The sequence below is a fragment of the Odontesthes bonariensis genome, chromosome 7 (assembly GCF_027942865.1).
Source record: "Odontesthes bonariensis isolate fOdoBon6 chromosome 7, fOdoBon6.hap1, whole genome shotgun sequence".
Lineage (NCBI taxonomy): Eukaryota > Metazoa > Chordata > Actinopteri > Atheriniformes > Atherinopsidae > Odontesthes > Odontesthes bonariensis.
The window spans coordinates 16,974,877-16,995,620 of record NC_134512.1 but is presented as its reverse complement, the minus strand read 5'-3'; the positions used below and the strand labels follow the sequence as shown (position 1 = coordinate 16,995,620).

Here is a 20,744-nt window from a genome sequence, read left to right as displayed (position 1 = left end):
ATCAAAAGTAAGCATATTAAAACGTTATCCTGCCAGGTTGCAGTGACAGCAGTTGCCATGACGTTTGACAAGGATCAGACTCAGGAGAAGCTAGCTGAGAAGCTCATCCCCAAAGGTTTGTCAGATTTAAACTTTTTTCTTTTTTCCTTTATTTGTTTTGATCGAATTTGTCTTATTTACCTCTCACTCAAAGTCATAAGTATCTTTCAGATCACCTTACCTTAGTTCAGCCGGTATATCAGTTACAGCTCTGCTTTGTATACAGTAAATGGATATGTTTCACTGAACCCAATTTATTAATAGCTGGGAACAAAGACTGTTATCATTGTGCACATCAGCAAACACGCTTATAGCTAACATGGAACATAAGGTGCTTGCCTTTGTAATTGTGGACGTAGCTGGAAACACACAGACTCAAGGCCAACTCATTTTCCACTACAAGCACATGAAATTTTTTTTTTAAATCATGTAATTAACATCATTAACGGTAAGTGGAATGCAGATCTCATTAATAAGTATGTTGTTGTCTTACTATTTAAAGTCAAAATGTCAAGAAAAAGGTCTGTAAACACCTCTCCAGAGAAGTTCTGTTTTTTTACACATGTAAATGTTCAGCTGTTTGTTTCTACAGAAAAGCCTCTACTGGAATAAAGGAACAATCACGACATAACTTGAAAGAAAATATCCTGGCTTATTTATTTATTTCCATGTTTTGTTCCCGTTGGCAACCACTATGCCTTTTCTAATTATTACAGCCTTATGTAATCTAATGAAAGTCGGTGGAAAAGCCTGTTTTTCTTTTTTGTTTTCTTTTTTGCCACATTTCAGAAGTTTTCTTCAAAGCTGCTTTGTGTTACAGTACCAGACAAACGTATGTGCACACCTAAAAGTTTTGTGGGCAACAACAATGACCCCATTCTGTCTCCTTACCTTTCACACAGAGCTTCAAAGCTCAGTGAAGGCGCAGCAATCCCACCCTGTACAGAATGAGAAATTAGCTTGTGAAGCTGCATGAAGTGGGACTGATGGGGGAAAAAAAAAAGAAGGAAAATCAAACTACCCTTTCGAAGTCAAACCTGAATGATGTGTTTATCTTTTTAGGAGGCTCTGATACTGATGAGCAGCTGCAGTTTCCCATGGAATTATGTGCCGACTCATCAACTATCAACTCTCAGCCGTCTTCCAAAATCTCAGGTATTCTTTCACAATTTTTTCTTTGTTTGTTTTATCTTCCCAATCTCCTCCTCCTACCCTGCCTCACTAACCGTTATTACCAATCTCCTCCACTAACATCTCAGGTACAATCTCTTTATACACCCCAGCGGCAAAACTCTGCCAAAATCAGCTGCTTATGGTTTGTTCGGCAGGTAAATAAACGACAATGTTGTGGTAGCCCGGTGTGTTTTGCTTAGCTGTGACCTTCGGTATGACAGCGTGACGTTTTCTAGATGAGATGTGGCAGTCGTGAAGTAGTTTCCCAGTAATGAGGTCGAGCCCTGGATGGAGTCTTTGTCGTACGGAACATTTAGTTTTAGGATGAAGGTGAAAGCCAATGAACGTGCTGGGTTAACCTGGTGGCGAGGGCACGAATTTAATGCTGAACTCTCTTCACTTTCTGCGAAGCACAACGGTAGACGATGATGTTTGTGTGTGTGTACGTCTGTGTGTGTGTGTGTGTGTGTGTAACAGGTGTCCCAGAGAGTACAAATATCTCATCAAGAGGTAAGCCCCCTCCTTTTCTTATATCTGTCTCTGCCCCACCTCCTGCTACCGAAAGAACTACACTGCCTTGTTTTGACTTTCCATCCTTTTGTCTCGGACAGAGTTTTCTTACACCGCTCCCAAACCTCATCCAGTTTTTTTTTTTTTCTTTTCTTTTCTTCTGTTCGTTCGTTTATTGTGTCTTGTGTTATTTTTTTATTATTTTTTGTTCTCTTTTCTTTTTGTTACGTTTGTGTCTGTTTGGGTGTGGGCTGCGTGCGCGTGTGTGTTTGTTTGTTTGTTTGCGTGCGTGTGTGTGTGTGTGTGTGTGTGTGTGTGTGTGTGCGCGTGCGTGTGTTCTCTCCAGCTGCCTCCGTTGATTACGGTTCCTTTGCAGACAGATGCAGCACCTGGCTAGAGCTGCTTAGGCTGAAAGCTCACACCATAAGACGAGGATCAGTTAAGACAAGTAGGAGGACACAGTCTCTAGCACACTCTGGTGATCATACCCACAAATACAGAACACAGTTTCACAAGCAATCACACGTGCTGCCATACGATCACACACCCCTCCACGCATGCTGGTGGGAGGGAGGATGGGCGGAGCATTGGAAATCAAACACTGGCTTTTTAGCTAGAGTGTGAAAGCTGACAACCAGCACCTCAGAAGAATCATAACGAGCCAAGCCTGTTGCCACGATAACCATGATGAAAAGTTAGAAGTTTAGTTTGCTCAGAATGAAGCATTTTTCCCTCTTGGCTCTTGTTCGGATCTGCATGGCGCAGCAGTTTGCTGAAGATTCTCTTTTATTTCTTTCTGCATTTGCTTCAATGAGCCTACTTAAGTTGAAAAAGCCGACATGATTTGAGGATAAAGGGTGTGACTGCTAAAACATTTCACAACTGAATCATGTTTTTGAACACTATCTGTTAATAATCATGGTAGGCTGGGGGCAATGCTTTTTTTCTGCAAGAGCTAGAATGATTTTCAGCCCTGTGCACAGTTTGTGTATTGTGTGGCTCTGAAGGTTCCTGGTTTGACGGATGGAAGCCACATCAGGTAACTCTACATAAGACAATTGAGCATCTTTCACACTCTGGTTTGTGTACATGTGCCCAGCTCAGCTCATAGCTGTCTCTGTCCGTCTCAATGTCTCAAGCCTAGTTCACAAATGCCAAAAGATAGAAATATTCTCTCATGTACTTCACTGTAAATAATGTATTCACACGTGTAAACAGCTGTGCCCAGGTCTGTCTGTCTGCAGACATTGTCTTATTGTCTGTTTGCCTCTATTGCATGACATGCATGGCAGCGCATGCTTTCCAAGTGATTGTTTTAACACCACGCACACACCATTGCATGCAATGTGTTGTACTTCTAACACGTAGGCAGCTTACTACCACACACACAGCCAAGGCCAAGCTTTTACCCATGGGAAATACTTGTTTAGACTTCTTTATTTCTAAAAGTAGGATGTTTTAATGATGATGATAAAAACAACTGGAACTATTTATAGGTTTTTTGTGTATTTTTTACTACAAATGCCCTGTCCAAAATTGTTCACACTTTTTCAATAATTGGCGGCAAAGCCTTAATTCTTTCCTCACATTATTATGACTAAGAACGGATGTTTTTATCATTTAATTCGCTCTCTTTGAGCCTCCTCACTATCTCTCTGGTCATCGGTTCTCTTTTGATCCTGGATGGGATTCAGTTTTGGACTCCAAAATGTTAAATTTGCGTTTTAGTTTACACTTTCTTGACGACTTCATTTGAATGCTTTGGATCATCGTGCTGTTGACGGTAATGCTTTGGTCTTTTATTCTTACATTCACACGGCCAGCTCAACTTGTGTAAGTAAAAGATATAATGAGAAAGGAGGCTGATTTTAAGGGTCTGCAGAAAAACTTTACCTTGGGCGGCGGTGGGGATTTCACAGAGATCGTGTTTCATAACATACTGCCAACAAGGCAAAAAGATGAACAGAAAACCTTTTTGAGATGTACATCAGTTCACACAAGTACATCACAGCAGGAGGCTCTCTGCTGGAGATGTGCTCTCCCCGCTGGAAATGCAGGAAGGGGTGTGTGTGGGGGAATGGGTGTCCAGAGCAGGCAGGAGGCAGCATGTAATGCAGTAATTACACCGTGGAAATTGTGTAATTTTTAACATTTTTAACATGTTAACACAACATGTTAAAAATGGCTGAAAGGCTCCTTACTGTGTTGATATCAGTGCTGCATGTATTTGTACATATCCACAATGGCGGGGAGCGAGTGGAAAGCAGCAAGCAGGTCAGGAGAAAAGACTAAATCTCACCAGGACACACACACACACACACATTCACTTGCAGAGATCAGAAATGCTCTGAAATATTTGCTGACAAATTTGTACATTGTCGCATCGGCTGATGACCCTGAGATTCGACCAGGGGGCCGGGTGGAAAATGCTCCGCGAGAAGTTGGGACGTTTGCGTTCTCGCATACCAGACACTCTGGAGAACATCACTAAAACATTTTGTTAGCTGTCGTGGCAAAAAACAAACAAACAAAAAAGGCCATGTTGTTTATTACCAAGAAAAAGTATGAATGATTTTGGGCAAGAGAAAATTTTTCATTAACATTTTCAACACACTGGCACGCATCACATTATCTCAATTTAACCAGAATAAACCTATTGGTCAAGTAAGCATTCGCTATGAATCAAATTGATCAAATTTTTGGCATAGCTGTACGCGTCACTCCTGCTGTGCAAACGCTAACAGGATTGCATTTTTTGCATGGACATTCTCATTGACACTTCTTTTTGCATCAAGGTTTATATCTGTTTTCATTTGTTCACTCTTTCTGAATGTTTTTTGGTATCTCCATTTCCTTCTCGTCTGTTTTTTTTTTCTCTCTCTTTCTGCCTCTTGCCCTTCTGCCTGCTCTCTCTTAACCTGCAGTCTCATCTTTGGAGCACAGCAGCCCGCTGCCTGACGGCCGTTCCCGCTCACTGCGCTCCAGTCGCTCATTTGGAGGCAGTACAGTGACCGTGGTGAAGATGACGCCGCTGTCTTTCCTCCCCGGGACACGCATCATTAAATACCTCGGGATCATCAACATGTTTTTTATCAGAGAGACAACATCCTTACGAGAGGTGATGTATGATCTTAAAACAAAATATATTTTTTAAATGTTTTGCCAACAGAGTCGTCTTGTACAAGGTCTACATTAATTAGACAAAACATGTTTGTCCTCTGCAGGAAGGCGGAGTCAGTGGCTTCCTCCATTCATTCATAGCGGAGGTGTTTGCGATGGTTCGAGCCCATGTGGCTGCTCTGGGTGGCAATGCAGTGGTGTCCTACAGCATGCAAGACTGCGTTTTAATGGAAAATCCAAACAAGAACCAGGTGCCGAAGCTCACTCGTGTACATTGAATTATTTTTTTTTTTAAGTGTCCCTTTGGGATAACATTGTGTTGTTGTTTCTCTCTTAGGCTCAGTGTCTCATTAATGTGAGCGGCGATGCTGTTATCTGCGTCAGGGAATCTGACCAGGACTCCCTGGCCTCTACGACGACTATTGGACACTCTTGTAGTAGCACAACTGATGTGACGACATGACAGTGAAATAGCGACTCTGACTCTGCCGGCAGGAAGCACAGTCTGAGCGAACACACCCTTAAGTCTAGCCGTCCAAATCTACACGAGTTTGTGTTTGCCTTAAAACTCTATTAAAGATCCAAAGGTTTGGTCACATATTAAAAATACAATTACTAATGTGCTCGAGAACACGCAGTCTGTCTGCATTACCATAAGAGTGCAGTGGGCTTCTCTATTTGTTTGAAGACACTTTGTGCTGAAGATACCGACCATTTTGGCCAAAGGACCCCGTCGGTCTGACCCTTTCCTTTGTGTTCCAGCCGTCCCACACTCAGGGTCACCCATAGCGACACTGTTTTGGCCATCCCTGTGTGTTTGGGCTTGAGTGAGGCAGCTATAACTAATTTGTCCATCCAGAGATCACAGACGTAATTTGAGTGGCCATGAAAATGGTAACACAAACAATGTCAGTGCAGTCAAAATTCTCGCAGTGTTACAATCTGCTACGAATGAGTTGCGTCATTCAAGACAAGTATCTGATATTTCAGTAGACAGCTGCTCCTCTTGGGGAATATGGCATGAAGTCTGGAATGGGTATTTAGAGGCAAGATTCCAAATGTCCACAGGTCAATGTCCTGTGATCCATTTTATGTTAATGCTGGAAAGTTCACTGATGTCCATTTTTAAATGTCTCTTGCATCTAAATTTGATATTGTTTTGGAAATGGAATGATCTTCCTAATTACTGTCAGTTTCAGTATTTTTGAAAGATGGTAACATACAGATGTTTTTTTTTTTTTACCAAGTGTCAAATAATGGCTTTACATGTTTTAATTTAGAGGTGACTCAAGTTACTCTCATCTGATTAAAAAAGATAATAATAAAAAAAGCCCCAGATTACAGGCTTAATATGCACATATTTTTGTAGTGAGAATTTCCCCTTCAAAACATTTGTCAACCTGTGTTCTAATGACTATTTTATAGTTTAAAACTACTTTTTTTTTTTTTTTTTTTTTTACAGTCTAGAAATGGAAAAATCAAGTGGCATGGTGGGTTGGGTTTTTAATCATTTCCAGATAAACTGGAGTGAGTGAGCAAATGGTGATGGGTAAAGTATTAAGTGGAAATAAATTAAGTAGATATGTCATAGGTGGTCTGTTGGGTCTATTACCAGAGGACACTTACATAGGATAAAGTTATATTTAGTATTGAGGCAATTCTTGTTTCACTTGCCATCGTAGGATCGGCTCCTCCTCGTCTTGATCCACCTCGCTTTTAGTGTCAAATTTCCCTTTGCCAAGCTCCAGCAACTTTGGCTTTGATACTAACCCTCATGTTAAGAGTCTTGCTGCTGATCTCTCTGTCTCTGTCTAGTGCTGGAAGAAGCATCTTCTAGTGTTGGCATCCCCTGAAAGTAAATGTGTAAATGTTGTCTTTGTAAAATGTAAGTATTTTTGTAGCAAACAATTAATGAATCCCATGAATTTACGATAAAAGTTGTGTGTCAGAGATTTAGTGGTACTCTATTCTGTTGTGTGTGATCAGCAGTTTATGATATGTTTCCTATAATTGAGTCTAAAACTTGAATGTACATATTTGGATGCTTTTGCTTTTTGACTCGCAGCATGCAGACCCACCTTTGATTGCCATGAATCTGTATGCTTGCCTGTTGAGTTGCACAATAAACTCAAGCCAAACCAAACACCTCTTTTTTCCTCAACACAAATTTTAAAGTGAGTTTATCTTTCAATATTGCCCCCCCCCCCCGCCCCCCCCCAAAGGTTTAGCAACCATCAGAATTTAAGGTATGTCTTCAAAATGCCTCAAAGGCAAACCTCTGCCAGCAGTAAAAAAAAAAAAAAATCATGATAATATTAATTGACACACAGAAGCTCAAACTAATAAGGGAACATATTTAATGTTACAAATGTTTATTCTAGTTTAAAAGTGATTTTCTCAGCACACCCATGTTACGGTAGGCGTCCACTATTCCGGCACGTCAAGCCGTATCCAACGCATTCTATTCATTTTCAATGAAATCCGGCCGATCGTTGTCGCCGTGCTCGCAAAGCATGCTGGGATTCCGGCACGGCGAGCGGCGGACCTGCGGCACGTCAAAAAGTTGGGCTCGGCCAAACTTTATGCAAATTTGCCACGGCACACGGAGTGCGTTATCCAATGACAGTAGATCATGTGTTCTCCCGTGTCGCAGCAGCAGCAGCAGCACAGCAGCTCTCCTCGCTCGCAGATCCACAGCCATGGTGAAATACGAAATAATGTTCCATTGCTGACGATTTATACACATTAATTTCCCTCCAAAACTCCAATTTTTAGAGGGAGAAACTTCGGTTGGTTAAAATCACAAGTTATTTACTTTCCCCCGGAGCCATTCTACACGCCCCACACACCCACTGTAGTAGCAACACGGCGACAACTAGGCATCCAATCCGGCGAGTTACGTTGACGTGCCGGAATAGTGGACGCCTAGGCTTACAGTCACTGTGCATGTGTAAACATACAGGGGAACCTGCAAGCTTCACAATCTAACCTACAAAATAACGTACATAGAAATGCCTGAAATTTGAAACGAGGAGCTTGGTTTTACTTTAAAATATAGTTTAAGATGATTGTACACGAAGTCGGAACAGATAAGTCATGAGTAGAGTGAACTCTGGTTCGTCCATTTTTCCCATGAGCCGTGAGTGCAGCACAGCACAGTAGATCCGTTAGTTATCACGAGCTGCATTGACACCTTGTGGCCGTTTGGCTGCATGTATTAAAACTCGCCACCGCTACGTGTCTCCCGGGCTGCCTACGTTGAATCCCGCTTCCAGCTTCCTTCCACACGCAAGGAAGCTGCAACACCGGAGAGCCAAAGTCAGACATGGGGGGAATCGTCCTTCCACGGCGCATGTTCCTCTGGAGCATGGCGGTCATCTACATGATTGCTTTCGTCTCCCTCTATGTGCAGATACCAGGTGAGGCTCTCAACTCACAAGCCCAGTCGGCTCAGTTAATATTTAAGTGCGTGTTAGCTTGTTAGCAGGAACTTGGTGCTCCGTTGTTCCTGTCGTCCTACGATGTGGAGAACCTCCTGGAAGTTTATTTGCTACTGCAAAGGGCTAACTTTAGTGTGGCTAACTGTAACTAAAGTGGCTAACATCTGCCGAGAGGGAACAGACCTGTCGTAAAACTGTTCACATGATAGCGGTTCTTTATGTCTCAGCACAGACAGCAGCTCTACTGATAAGAGTGGAGTGTGGTTGTAGCCCACGCCCCTGTATAAAAACTTTTGGCCACTACCTTCTGCACAACACGGTGGAAACGCTTCACATTTTTCCACAGAGCGTTTTCAGGTCAAGTTTAGACCTGCAGTCTTAAGTGGGATGAATGAATGGAATTTAAAAACGGACAATCGGAGAATTCCCATTTGTTCCACCGAATAACAAGTCTTATACATCTCTTAAATATCACTTATATTAATCATCCCGTAAATGTGATCATTGCTCTTTGCTGCCTGTGTTTAGGTCTCTATGGTAATGACGGGCTGCTGCCGGCCCGTTGGCAGCTGCGGTACAGTGGGAAGCCTCTGCTGGAGCAGCTGCTGTCCTCTCCCACACTTCTGTGGCTGGGACCGTGGCTTGGCCTGGACACTCACACCTCCATGGAGCTGTTGTGCCTCGCAGGGGCTGCGCTGAGCCTCGCCGCCACGCTAGTGGAGGCTCTTCGAGACAGTGTGGTGTTTTTCTGCCTCTGGGCCTTGTACCTGTCCATGTACCAAGTGAGTTTGTAATGTCTGAGCTGTTTTCCTGGACACTTTTCCCAGTTGTCATCATTAAATACGTTCTTATATATATATATTTTTTTTCCTGTTACAGGTGGGTCAGGTTTTCCTCTACTTCCAGTGGTGAGTGTTATGGATGGTGTGGTATCAATAGTAGTCGTTTCATTAACACACTGATGCAAACAACAGCTGGATGGTGAAAGCTTTATGCCACTCTCAGTCAACTGTTTGCATCACCATAGTGATGTTTGTCTCTGGTGCTGTGCAGCAACACTGCAGACATCACTTTGGTGTCAACTCTTGTCCGGTTGTCTCCTCTTTCCGATTCCAGCAGGCAACATCTGTCTCTCTCTCTCTTATTTTTTTTTTTTCTTCACTCTTCAGGGATAACCTGCTTCTAGAGACGGGGTTCCTATGCATCCTTGTTGCTCCACTGACATTAATCAGGGGACCACGAGCCGTCAGGGAGCACGATCGTGTCACCTTCTGGCTGATTCGCTGGCTGCTCTTCAGACTGATGTTGGCCTCTGGAGTGGTGAAGCTCACGTCACGCTGTCCCACGTGGTGGGGTCTCACAGGTACTTGTTTGTAGGATTTAATGCGTCTCATTCACTCCGTGTCTGCACGCTAAGACCTCTCATGGAAGCAAAATGGATACAAATGTGTTTTGAAAGGCAAAATGAGCTTTGGTTTTTCGGCTCGTTTTCCCTCTCTCTCAAAGAACATCAAATTCCCTCAAATTCCTCCCCTCCCCGCCTGATTATTTTCTTTTCCTCTTTGGTGTTGCACAGCTCTGACATATCACTATGAGACTCAGTGTATCCCTACTCCACCGGCCTGGTTTGCCCACCAGTTGCCAGTGTGGTGGCAGAAGCTGAGTGTGGTGGCAACCCTTGTCATAGAGATCCCTGTGACTTTACTCTTCTTCAGTCCGCTGCGAAGGTTGCGACTGGGAGCTTTTTACTTGCAGGTGAGTAGAAATTCCACTTGCGACTTTGCGGCTAAATCTGGTATGTCAAACAAATCTGGCATCATAAGCGTCGTCGTAGAGATAGTTTGGTTGTCTATCAAGCACACTCTTGAAATCTGAGATCAACCTGCAGCCGTTCTGTCGGTCAAGCTGTTTTCTTCCGTTGAGTAGGTGCTGCTTCAACTTCTCATCATTCTGTCTGGCAACTACAACTTCTTCAACCTGCTGACGCTGGCCCTCTGCCTGTCTCTCCTGGACGATCGGCATGTGCGTTTCTGGCTGCGCAAGACAGATGAGACCGGAGACGAGAACAATGGTACGGTAGTGGCCATTTGTCCATTTAAAAAAAACAAATTAAACTTAAACCAAACAAAATCAAAAGACCACTGATGCACCGTGGGGATGTGGTTTAACGCAGGCAAAAGAAGATGGATGTCCAAAAATGAATTCTTGCGTTTTCTGATTTATTTATTTCCAAACAATAAAACAAACAAAAGAACAAAGAAAACCTGCTGCTCTCTCCTTTTCCCTGGTAAAAAACCATTGGCCCACCCAGGTGCATGCTGGTACTCCAGGTGCCTACCTACACAAATAGCCTCAGGTGCCCAGTGTGACCCAATTACCAAAAATATTCAAAACAAATAACTAACAAGGAATATTAGCAAAAAATCTAATCTAAATAAAGCACTGAAATTAATCAAATAAAGTTACTCATAATTAGCTAATTACATTTACAACTAGAACCAAAAAACAAAAACTAACTTTACAAATAGCTCCTACAGGCACGATGGAGCAAATGGCTTTTGACCCGCCCAGGCAAGAGCCGAGGCGGCGGTATGCGGCCATTGCTTCCTGTCTGTCTGAGGCTGCGGCAAAACTGCCCTGCAGACGTGCAGGCATATTTGTGTCCAGGTGGAGATAGTGGAGATTTGGGTCACTTTCTGTAAAGTTGCAAAAATATGTTTCCCTTCGAGTTCCAGATCCTTGAACCATGTTATGACTCCTGTAGTTTTGTCTTTATATGACAGTCCCAAATCACAACAAGTTTATAAAAAGAAAAAAAAAGGGGGGGGGGGGGGGGGATCTGCAGTGATTCTTATATTTACTATAATCTTTAGTCCATTGCAGACATTAACAGAAACTTGGATAATTCATGTTTTCTCGTCAATTTAATTTGTTAATATACATCCATTTTTGCATTTTAGGCCTGCAAAGCTCCCCAAAGAGTTGAAAAGTTACGGATGAATAGTGATGTAAGAGATGATTATGTTTCAAACAGGTTTGTCAGCAAATGAATGAGAATAATTGAACAGCTTAAGCAGCTCTAAGAGAGATTTGCATAATTCTCCCTCTAAAGTGCTAAATATCATTAAATCATTCAGTGAATCTGGAGGAGATTCAGTAGCGAGTGTGTAAGCCTCACCTGCACACACACGAGACTGCGTTGAGAACAGAGGGAGCTAATTTCACAGCTGTCACCTGAGACTGCAGAATGGATGCCGTGTGCTCCAGACCTAATACGAAAAGGTCCGTCCAGATGGTTGCCAACAAAAGCGCAGGCAATGTGAGGGTTTTGGGTCGTCTTGGTGACCTTTGCTGCCTTCAACTCGACATGTTTTCCAAAACAATGCAACACAAGGGAGGAATGGCATCCTTACGAAGTGGTCAAAGCTGTATTGTCCCAACTTTTTTTTTGGAATTTGTTGTGGGCCTGAAATGCAAAACTGGATGAAATGAAGTTAAGAAGAGAAAACATGAAGTATCTTGCTCATACTGTGCTATGAAATAAAAGTTAAAAAAATTTTTGATTGATTTAGAGTGTTAAGTTGACACAGCTATGGCCCAAATAGTTCATAAACTGCATCGTTATCATATTTGTAGAGTGTGTTCTGTCGTGCTGCATCCGTCGGCGTGTTAAACTCTCACCAGCATCTACAAAATCGTTGAGCGTTTTGCTTGCTGAGACGCTCTCATCCCAAACCGCATGCTCAGTTCTCTTCACTCTCCGCTCTGCTCAGACTCGAAGCTGCAGTTGTGGCTGTGTTACCTGCTGGAGCTGGCAGTCTGGTCTCTCGTGATCTTTGGAACAATCATCTGCTTTGATCTGCAGGTGGACAAAACTAAGAAAAGCATCTCATCTCAGACAGGTGCGTTTAATTCCCCCAAAAGTTTAAAAGATTTGCAAATGATCACATTGTGAGTTTCATATTATATTTGCACGTAAACAAAATGCGATCCCAGTTCTCTGTTTGGTCGTTGTTTTTGCAGCATTCACGTACCACCACTTTAACCAGTTTTTGAAGGCTGTCACCATCCCCTCTGTCTGGATTGGCGTCCTTTCTCTCACCTGGGAGATGGTCACATCTATGTTCAGGTCTGTGGTCTGATGCAATTTAGACATGACTTGTTTTGGTCGGACATAGTGCACGTTTTGTTGATGTGCATCTGATGTGTATTTCTAGGTGTGCGTGTGTCTCTGGTTTCCTGAAGAGGTTCTGGGGAATGATCCAGTGGATGGTGTTCGCTGCTGCCACTGCCTCCATGTTCGCTGTCAGTCTGGTGGGTTCTGTCGGAAAGCCGGTCATCGGTCTATCGTGGAGTTGATGCGAAATTGAACCTCACGAGGGATCGGTTGTGTCCCGTCTTTCAGGTGCCATTTACTTTCATAGAGTATGACTCGAATGCACGTTTGTGGCCGGGGGTGCGTCAGGCCTACGATGTGGTGGATCGCTACCAACTGGTCAACTCATACGGCCTGTTCAGAAGGATGACCGGAGTCGGTGGGAGGCCAGAGGTCGTCATCGAGGGAAGCCACGACATGGCCACGTGGACGGTGAGAAGAAAACCGATCTCATGCGTGACTGTTTAGACAGGCTCGTAAGTAAATGACTGTCCCACCACACAAAAGGCATTCACATTATGTTTCTTTTGTTTCCGTCTAGGAGATTGAGTTCATGTATAAGCCAGGGAACCTGAGTGCACCTCCTCCGGTGGTGACTCCACACCAGCCCAGGTTGGACTGGCAGATGTGGTTTGCTGCTCTGGGCCCGCACACGCAGGCTCCATGGTTTACCAGCCTGATGTACAAACTGCTGCAGGGAAAAACAGAAGGTGAGAAACTTGTGAATATTTAGAGCTGAAAGAACATTTGGAGAGATGCGGTCTGCTGAAGTCTCCACTGAATTGACTTTTCAGCTGGACAAAACGGCAGCTTCTATTGTTGATCATTTAGGGAACTTTTAAAATTCTCAATACGTTTGTGAGATCTCTGAGATGCTGAGAGGGTTGAGACTTCTCTACCTGAAATGAACTACCTTGCTGTGATGGCATCGGATTTTTATTTAAGAAAGAAGAAATGGCCGTCTGAAGGTTTGCATTGTGTCCTGCAGTGATTGAGCTGATCCAGACGGATGTATCCAAGTATCCCTTTCACCAGGAGCCTCCCACCTACCTCCGAGCTCACCGCTACAGATACTGGTTCACTGAACCGAAGACTGACGGGTCAGTGCTCTCTGTTTCTCCTTTGTTTCAGTTCTTGATGAGCTCTACATGCGCTGAGGACGTCGGGGTATTCAAAGCACTTTGGAGTGTTGCTGCCAAATTTAAGCTCAGTCGGCTTGATCTTTTTCAGATTTATTACATTACAAAGCGGGGGAGATGTACATCTGCATCCACCACGTTGGCAACTCCGAGATCTGCTTGTAAACTGATAGGTTTCTGTACAAAATCGACTGTTCCTCCTAAAAATCGTTGTTTGTTTGGTATATAGCACACAGGATTTGACTGGGTTGCATTTTATCTGCAGCTTTCTTGCTTGCCTTGGCCTTTTTTTTTTCTTTTTCTTTTTTTTTTTTTTAATTGGAAAATTAAAGATTAAAATGAGAGATTTTACAGCAACTCAGATGCACGTGAAGCACATGAGATGAACTGTTTGGCTCTATTTTGGCAGCACCTACCCTCAGCGTTGGTGGCGGAGAGTCTACGATGAGGAATATTATCCCATTGTGCACCTGGGAAACACCTTCCTGGAAGGCATGCTCAACCAGTACGGGCTCAAGGTAAATCTTCATTTTTTTTCTTTTTAATTTTTTTTTTTAAGGGAGCATATTTAGGGGGAAAAAAATCACTTTGTTTGAGCTTGAGATCTTATATTTTCATGTCTGATACAGTGCCAACTGAAAAACCTGACCCCGGCATATAACTGCTGATTTAGCTCATGACTCTTTTGGCAATAGTAGAAAGACATTTTATTGTTCTGTTGATGTGAGGCAGATCGATTATTCGTTGTTTTTGCTTGTCTGCAGGAAAAATCCGCTCCACGCCGTGTATCCAGCACCACTGTTGCCCAAGCAGTGAGGTGGGTGCGCTCCCAGGTCAGAGGCATTCCTGCCCACACGCTAATCTGGACCCTCATTGCCTGCAGCGCCACCTTCTGTCTGCTCCAAGGATTGCGCAAAGGAAACAAACAAAGAAAAGACCAGGCCAACGAGGCCGCTGCCACCGTGAGCGATCACACACAAGATGCTTCTGATGGTTCTCCGGACCATCTCAAGGAGGTGGATGAAGAACAAGAAGAAGAGGAGGAGGAGGAAGAGGGTGAAGAGGGTGGAGGGAACAGTGAAGATGAATTGGAGGAGGGTGAAGGGGAGGAGAAAGACACTGTTAGTGACGACGAAGAAAAGGAGGAAGACGACAGGATGGAGAGATGAGATGCTTGACGAAATGTTAGAAAAAGATGCAGGTAATCCTGTCGTAGACTCTTATCACCAACTGCCTTTATGAAATGTCACAAAGGACCAAAGAAGTTTTTTTGTTGGTTTTTTTTTCCCTATATTTTTGTTTTCTCATCAGCCACTTATTTGCATTCTTTCACCAACACTTTACCGCACTACATAGTCCGTATCATTGTGTCCTCTAAATCACTGCAAAGCTGAACGTTCTAGCTAAAATGTGCCTGGCTGGTTTGGACACTCGCTGAAGACTCAAAGTGAAAACCAGTCAGAAAAATCACGATGAATTTATACCAGAATACGTCATTGAGAGCATGACGCGGACTGGTCGGAGTAAATCTACAGCATCAACCTTGCACTGTCGCTCATTATTTCCTGTCTGTGTTGTGTTTTTTGCACTTGCCTCTTGCTGTATGCACAGAACTAAAAGCAACAAGCACGTTTCCTTATTTTTTCCTCCCCACAAGATGTTTCTTTTGTTGGTGTTGGCAATGAAATCACACAGAGGACACTGTAGTAGTTTTAGTTTTTTTTTTTTTAAACATTTTGATATGCAATTAAATAAAATGGTTTGTCTGTACATGCTTCATTCAGTAAAATGTGTCACGATCATGTGGCATTCATAACCAAAAATGAGATTCACAGCTCCCCACGATGTTTACTGCAGAGATTAAGACTTGATGGAACAATAGAGAGAAGCACTAAGTCCAGCTTTAGTGTTACAATGAAGCAATACATTAAGTCAGTGTTTCCCAACCTTTTTTGGCCTGAGTACCCCCTGAGCCTTCTTGTCACACCACGAGTACCCCCTCACACATACAACGCGTGCAATGATTATCCAAAAGTAGAGCAACACAGTGGTTATTACATGAAAATCATTTTATTTAATATCCTTAACTTGAACATAAAATTCTCAGGCTTTCTCTATTTTTTAACCTCAGTTGAATTCAACATAAGAATAAAAAACATTTTCTTGAAATATAATTAATTAACCAAAATAGTATAAATACTAAATCAAAATAATCTTCCTTTGTCTAACTTAAACAAGTAACATTTCTCTTTTTAAGAATACATGAACATAACTCATTTCTCTCTCTTTTTAAGAATACATTAACAGGCCTAACTCATGTAACATTCATCACAAAACTGGAGTCTCCTTCATAAACAGTCCTCCGTAAAAGTGTGACGCCTTAATAACCGTACCCCCTGCAGTACCTCCGCATATCCACAAGGGGTACGCGTACCCCCGGTTGGGAAACACTGCATTAAGTCATTCTTGGTTCCTCAACATAATCATTTGGTCTATCTGCGGATTTCTGTCTCCAGGTTCGCTGCCGGGTCACCACTTCAGTATTCCAGGGCAGTACTTGTCGATCAGAGACTGGTAGTACGGCTTCAGCTCGTTGACATCGGGCATATTGGTGGTTTTGGTGTACAGGTCATATTTACTGAGGAGACAGTAGAAGGTTAAGGCTCTGGTCAAGCCTCGATTTATGATGACAAACGTGTGGAAGAGAAGGATACCCACTTGAACTCTTTGACCCAGGGTAGCATGCGCAGGTCTTTGTCATTGCACAGATGCATGTAATCTCCGTGGGCGTGCCAGGGGTAGAAGGAATGGAAGCGAATCATGTACAACCCCTGAAGAGAAACACCAAAAACTTCAGTTCATAACGGAGGAAAAAAAATCTGTTTTCTGCTGTGCTCTGTTTTTTGAGTGAAGACTTTAGAAATGCATTCGACAGCTTTCATTCCTTATTTTGAGGTTGACTATAAAAAAAAAAATGCATCTATCGACAATTTTTACATCATGATTTACTCACCTCCTCTGGGACAGAGCACTTGTTGAACTTCAGAACTCTGTAGAGATATTCTAAAGACAGCGAGGCAGGAGTTCAGGAGTGGTAAGACAGATCAAAGGCCTTTCAAGGGCTGGGCAGACTTTTATCTTTTAGAATTTGGGCAGGCATTGAGCAGGGGTTGTGTAAGGCTGCAAATGATGATGTCTCTTACCGTCATGACCCCAGGACATGAGGACATTGTCAAGGCCACAGTTTGGTTTATACATCCCATGTTCAGTGCTAAAAAGTGCAATAAAAAAAGATGAAGCCCCAGTATATTAAACAACTTGTATGTAGGTGGACTGAAAACGCGGCGGCCGGGCACATTGCAGTTGGATGTATATCTAAAAAGAAGCAGAGCAACATTCATAAACAGCTGTGATCATTTAACATGAGAATACTGACTTGTATTTTGGATCTTTGTCGTCTGGATTATTCATGAAGGTTTTGTCTCTGAACACGATGGAATTTTGGAATTTGCAGCCTACGGGGAAGGTATCGCCCACTACAGACCACTGCAAACAACACAGCTGTTAGTTGGATTAGGCTATTTAAACATTCCTCATACTGTATAAAACCAAGGTAGATCACTTTACGTATACATCAGAGTAAAGGCAGTTTGATTAACACAAGTACATATATAGTTATATGTTTAAAGTGTGCTAGATAAAAGGGGACAAACAATATCAAATAAGGGGCATGAAGTGGTTTTAAGAAAAACTGCGAGTCTGAAATATAGAAAGAAGATAAACTAAGAAAACTCAAATTTGGATTGCGAAATAAGCACCAATGAAGAACACTACTCTGTCTTCTCCGTAAGAGTATTCAGGCATGAAGATGCTCATCTTACCTGTGGTTCATCCCACAGAGCCATGATCTTCCCGACATCATGGATCAGACCCACCAGCTGGAACCAGTCTGAGGAGAGTCATTGGTTGAAGTTATGTATCAGTCTTAGGGATGTGCTTCTGTTCGGTCTTTGTCTCTGTGTGTGGTACCTCTATCCGGGTGTTCTTGGCGGATGCCTTCAGCAGTCTGAAAGGCGTGGAAGGAGTTGGGGAAGTCCACGTCAGGATCAGACTCATCCACCAGCTGATCTAGAGACATGATGGCGTCCATCATCCCCATCTGAGTGTGGTTGTAGTTGGTCCATTCAGAGTGCTAAAGAGAGATCACAGCATGACTGGGCGAGGGTTTATATTCAAGAGCACCCCTAAAAAAAAAAAAGAAAGATATTTAATTCTGGTGACTCTATAGACATTAAAGGATCGGGTTTTTAATCAATGTAAAAACCTCTACATGTTCACCCACGTGAGGCTTATCAGCCATTTGTTTCAAGTGAGTAATCAAATGTGTAGAAGCAGCAACCTTTCATTTTCTGCCCTTTAACTTTTTCTAAAAGATGACCCTCTCCAATGTGCCACAAAAGCATGCAAAGTGTTGACCACCGTCAGGAATCCTAAAGATTATAAAGCAGAAAAACTGAACCTTCTGATCGAGGAAAATTAGGTTAATTAAACAAAGTGTAGTGCAGACGAAACAGCTATCGACTCTTCACCTTCACCACCTTTACAACGTTTGCATAACATTTGCTTGGTCAGTCAAATACCACTGCTGCTTTAAAGCACAAATTCAGAGTGACTCAGTGAAGGACATTACACACAAAGAGAGGGGAGGGAAAAAAAATCTTCTGTTTTTGCTCCTGAGTTGCTCACCTTTTGCTTTACAAACCCCAGAGTTTGGTGGGTGTGCATCAGGCTGTATGTGTTGAAGACACGGTCGAATAAGTTTCCACTCTGAAAGACACGCATACGGTGACCCCCAGCGTGGAGGAAATGCTTTAATATTACCAAGGATATTCTGGTATATTTAAATAATGTTCATCACAGAGGCTGGGGAGGTGAAGTCGCTCCTCAAGGGATGAAGGATAGCAGTGATGCAATTGATTTGTCACACAGTAACAGCTACGTAAATCATTGAAACCAGTGGGGAAAAGTGGCACGTACGTTGAATTGGTAATGTGATGTTTGGAAAATATGTGCTTCTGCTGCACAACGTTTCAGGGGTTTTATCTCCACTACATGTTCCTGCCAGCTTTAGTTGCAACTTGTTTCAGATTTTATTACAAAAAAATGTGATGTGCACACAAAATATTGTGCTTTGTTTTGAATTAATCTTTTTTTTTTTAGGTTTGTGAAGGTGCAACTCACAAACTCACTTCATACAGAATTAAACAGCAAAACAATGTAAAAAATGAAATAAAAATAGGAATCATTCAATGCACCGCTTTGAAAAAAAAAAAAAAAAGACATAAAAACACAAACACATATACTACTGCCCTGATTGCGCTTACATATAAATGTGATATTTTCATTGCAGGAATTGTAACGTTTTTTGTGGCATTTGTTTTACACAAGTAAAAGATCTAAATAACAAAGAGCTGCCCACTGAAATGGATCTGCATCTCTGTCCTACCTCGTTATTTCATCTTTATAATACTAGACATACGCAGGTCAGTCGCCTACTTGATTGAAGTCTTCAGATAATGAATCGAATACATTTGACCTGTATTTTTTTAAATTGGGGGTTGTAAAGTGATTCCACTTTTAAAAACCCTTCCAAATTTTCCTAAAGCTTTTTCTCTAAATGCAGCCAATTGTATAACAGTTCCATTACCTCGGAATTTTCTCCTTTATTCATAAATCGATGTAAAATAAATCCATTTCAACAGCTTGAATGAAGGTTCTAGTTACCTCAAAATTTCTGTAGTCTTCCTTCTCCTTGTTTTCACACTTCTGCATGTCTGGCCGATATGCCAAAGATGGGTCTGGGCCCTGCATTTGAAAAAACAATGCTGGAGGCATTTTCAGACTTTCAGACTTTCTAAAGACATATGCAGATGTGTAAAAATGATACTCACTATGTTGACGATCCTCATGGCTGACTGGTGAAGTCTCAGCAGCTGTTGTGCGTGAGGTGTGTCGGTCTTCTGGAGATGAGTTGGTCCTCTTGCCTAAATATATTGCCCTGGATGAAACTCTAATCTGTTTGACCTGGGAAGTTTTTCTGGCTCACATAAAGTCTACAGCAGTGTTCAGTCACACTTTAACTAAACCTGACCTAAGGGGGTACACTGTGTTGAACGTTGGCCTTGTTTTTGTATGTCTGCGGTATGTGAGAGTGTGTCTGTCCACCACAGGAAGAGTTTTTCAGTTCTCAGCAGATTACCTTGTTTGATTTACGTAGAATGACTTAGTGGTTCTCTGTTCCACACTTTCGTTTGTCACGATGACTCAATAGCTTTACAAATTTACAGGTTGAATATTAGTCTTGTGTTTTCTTGAAGTCTGCCTTCTACATCTGTACCTGGATTTATATTGTACCTACACAGAGTCAAATAAAATCACACATAAATGAAACCAAACCAGTTCCGTTTCCACGAGTATTATTTCTGGGTATTGACGCAGTTTTTTCTGGTGTTCTATGTGAGGCCGTTTAAACACTTTTATCAGCTGTAAGTCAATGACCCAGCATTCCCAGTTGGTTATCGATTTCTATCAGTCATGACCAACGGATATGATCTGTTTGGCGTCAGTTCGAGCATATCCCCAGGTGTTTCCCTAATCCACTTAGCAATTAATTTTTGTATAGTTACAACCTTCATGTTTGTAGGCTGTCATGTGAATAACAGTAAACAGAATTTTGGATGTAACTTCTGCCTCTCAGCCCTACTTAGAGAGGTTAGACCATGAATGCAAATAGCAGCAAATATTGAAATGGGCTGGATGTTGTGTGTCATTTGGGGTTCCTGGTGAATGTGTTATATTAAATAAGCAAATAAAAATTAATACAATGTGTCATCTTAAAAAATAGTTAACCACTGCATGTGGGTTAGCACACACCAGACAAATGATCAGAAAAAAGATTTCCCTTTTGTTTAAGCTATGAGTGCATTGTAAGGTGGAAGAGGCTTGCTCAAACTCAAGTATTTGATTGGTCACTTCAGGAGCTGCCCAAAAAATGTCAGAGCCAAAAGGAGCTATGACAAGTTTAACTTAAAGTGTTCACTTCACTGAACTTCCACATCGGTGCAGATCGCAGAGCTTGGGAGCTATTACTGAACATATAGAAAAATA

The 20,744-nt window shown here is 42.3% G+C and overlaps 3 protein-coding genes across 17 annotated transcripts in view; 2 read left to right on the top strand and 1 right to left on the bottom strand.

The window, feature by feature from the left end:
* The window catches only part of c2cd5 (C2 calcium dependent domain containing 5), a 30,631-nt gene extending 23,646 nt beyond the window's left edge, over window positions 1-6,985 (top strand). For 10 of the 15 annotated variants that reach the window (XM_075469769.1, XM_075469766.1, XM_075469765.1 and 7 more), the window contains 7 exons: window positions 37-115; window positions 1,102-1,194; window positions 1,690-1,722; window positions 2,069-2,200; window positions 4,647-4,840; window positions 4,947-5,093; window positions 5,180-6,985. In XM_075469769.1, coding sequence (XP_075325884.1) covers window positions 37-115; window positions 1,102-1,194; window positions 1,690-1,722; window positions 2,069-2,200; window positions 4,647-4,840; window positions 4,947-5,093; window positions 5,180-5,305 — 804 coding nt within the window. In that variant the 3' untranslated portion in view covers window positions 5,306-6,985. The remainder of the gene's footprint in view (window positions 1-36; window positions 116-1,101; window positions 1,195-1,689; window positions 1,723-2,068; window positions 2,201-4,646; window positions 4,841-4,946; window positions 5,094-5,179) is intronic. The other 5 variants (XM_075469772.1, XM_075469773.1, XM_075469771.1 and 2 more) reach the window with 3 other exon arrangements.
* Window positions 6,986-8,100: 1,115 nt separating this feature from the next.
* On the top strand, window positions 8,101-15,347 carry lmf2a (lipase maturation factor 2a). Its single transcript, XM_075469758.1, has 14 exons — window positions 8,101-8,261; window positions 8,811-9,064; window positions 9,162-9,190; window positions 9,452-9,645; window positions 9,859-10,037; window positions 10,209-10,353; window positions 12,056-12,184; window positions 12,306-12,411; window positions 12,500-12,596; window positions 12,688-12,870; window positions 12,980-13,148; window positions 13,427-13,538; window positions 13,987-14,095; window positions 14,342-15,347. The coding sequence occupies exons 1-14, from the start codon at window positions 8,168-8,170 to the stop codon at window positions 14,744-14,746; spliced, it is 2,205 nt and encodes a 734-aa protein (XP_075325873.1). The 5' UTR covers window positions 8,101-8,167; the 3' UTR covers window positions 14,747-15,347.
* Window positions 15,348-16,106: 759 nt separating this feature from the next.
* On the bottom strand, window positions 16,107-19,546 carry miox (myo-inositol oxygenase). The gene is made up of 10 exons (XM_075470973.1): window positions 19,529-19,546; window positions 19,362-19,442; window positions 18,324-18,404; window positions 17,607-17,769; window positions 17,459-17,526; window positions 17,014-17,123; window positions 16,781-16,848; window positions 16,591-16,640; window positions 16,296-16,408; window positions 16,107-16,215 (listed from the first exon to the last, which is right to left on the bottom strand). The coding sequence occupies exons 1-10, from the start codon at window positions 19,544-19,546 to the stop codon at window positions 16,107-16,109; spliced, it is 861 nt and encodes a 286-aa protein (XP_075327088.1).
* Window positions 19,547-20,744: the final 1,198 nt, after the last annotated feature.

Excerpts from the sequence above, each read along its gene's own strand:
- lmf2a (XM_075469758.1), top strand. The coding sequence starts at position 8,168 with ATGGGGGGAATCGTCCTTCCACGGCGCATGTTCCTCTGGAGCATGGCG. Across the intron at positions 12,412-12,499 it reads ATGGTCACATCTATGTTCAG|GTGTGCGTGTGTCTCTGGTT; the intron begins GTCTGTGGTCTG and ends GTGTATTTCTAG. Across the intron at positions 12,871-12,979 it reads ACGACATGGCCACGTGGACG|GAGATTGAGTTCATGTATAA; the intron begins GTGAGAAGAAAA and ends GTTTCCGTCTAG.
- miox (XM_075470973.1), bottom strand. Across the intron at positions 18,405-19,361 it reads AAGACTACAGAAATTTTGAG|AGTGGAAACTTATTCGACCG; the intron begins GTAACTAGAACC and ends CGTGTCTTTCAG. Across the intron at positions 16,641-16,780 it reads CATGTCCTGGGGTCATGACG|AATATCTCTACAGAGTTCTG; the intron begins GTAAGAGACATC and ends CGCTGTCTTTAG.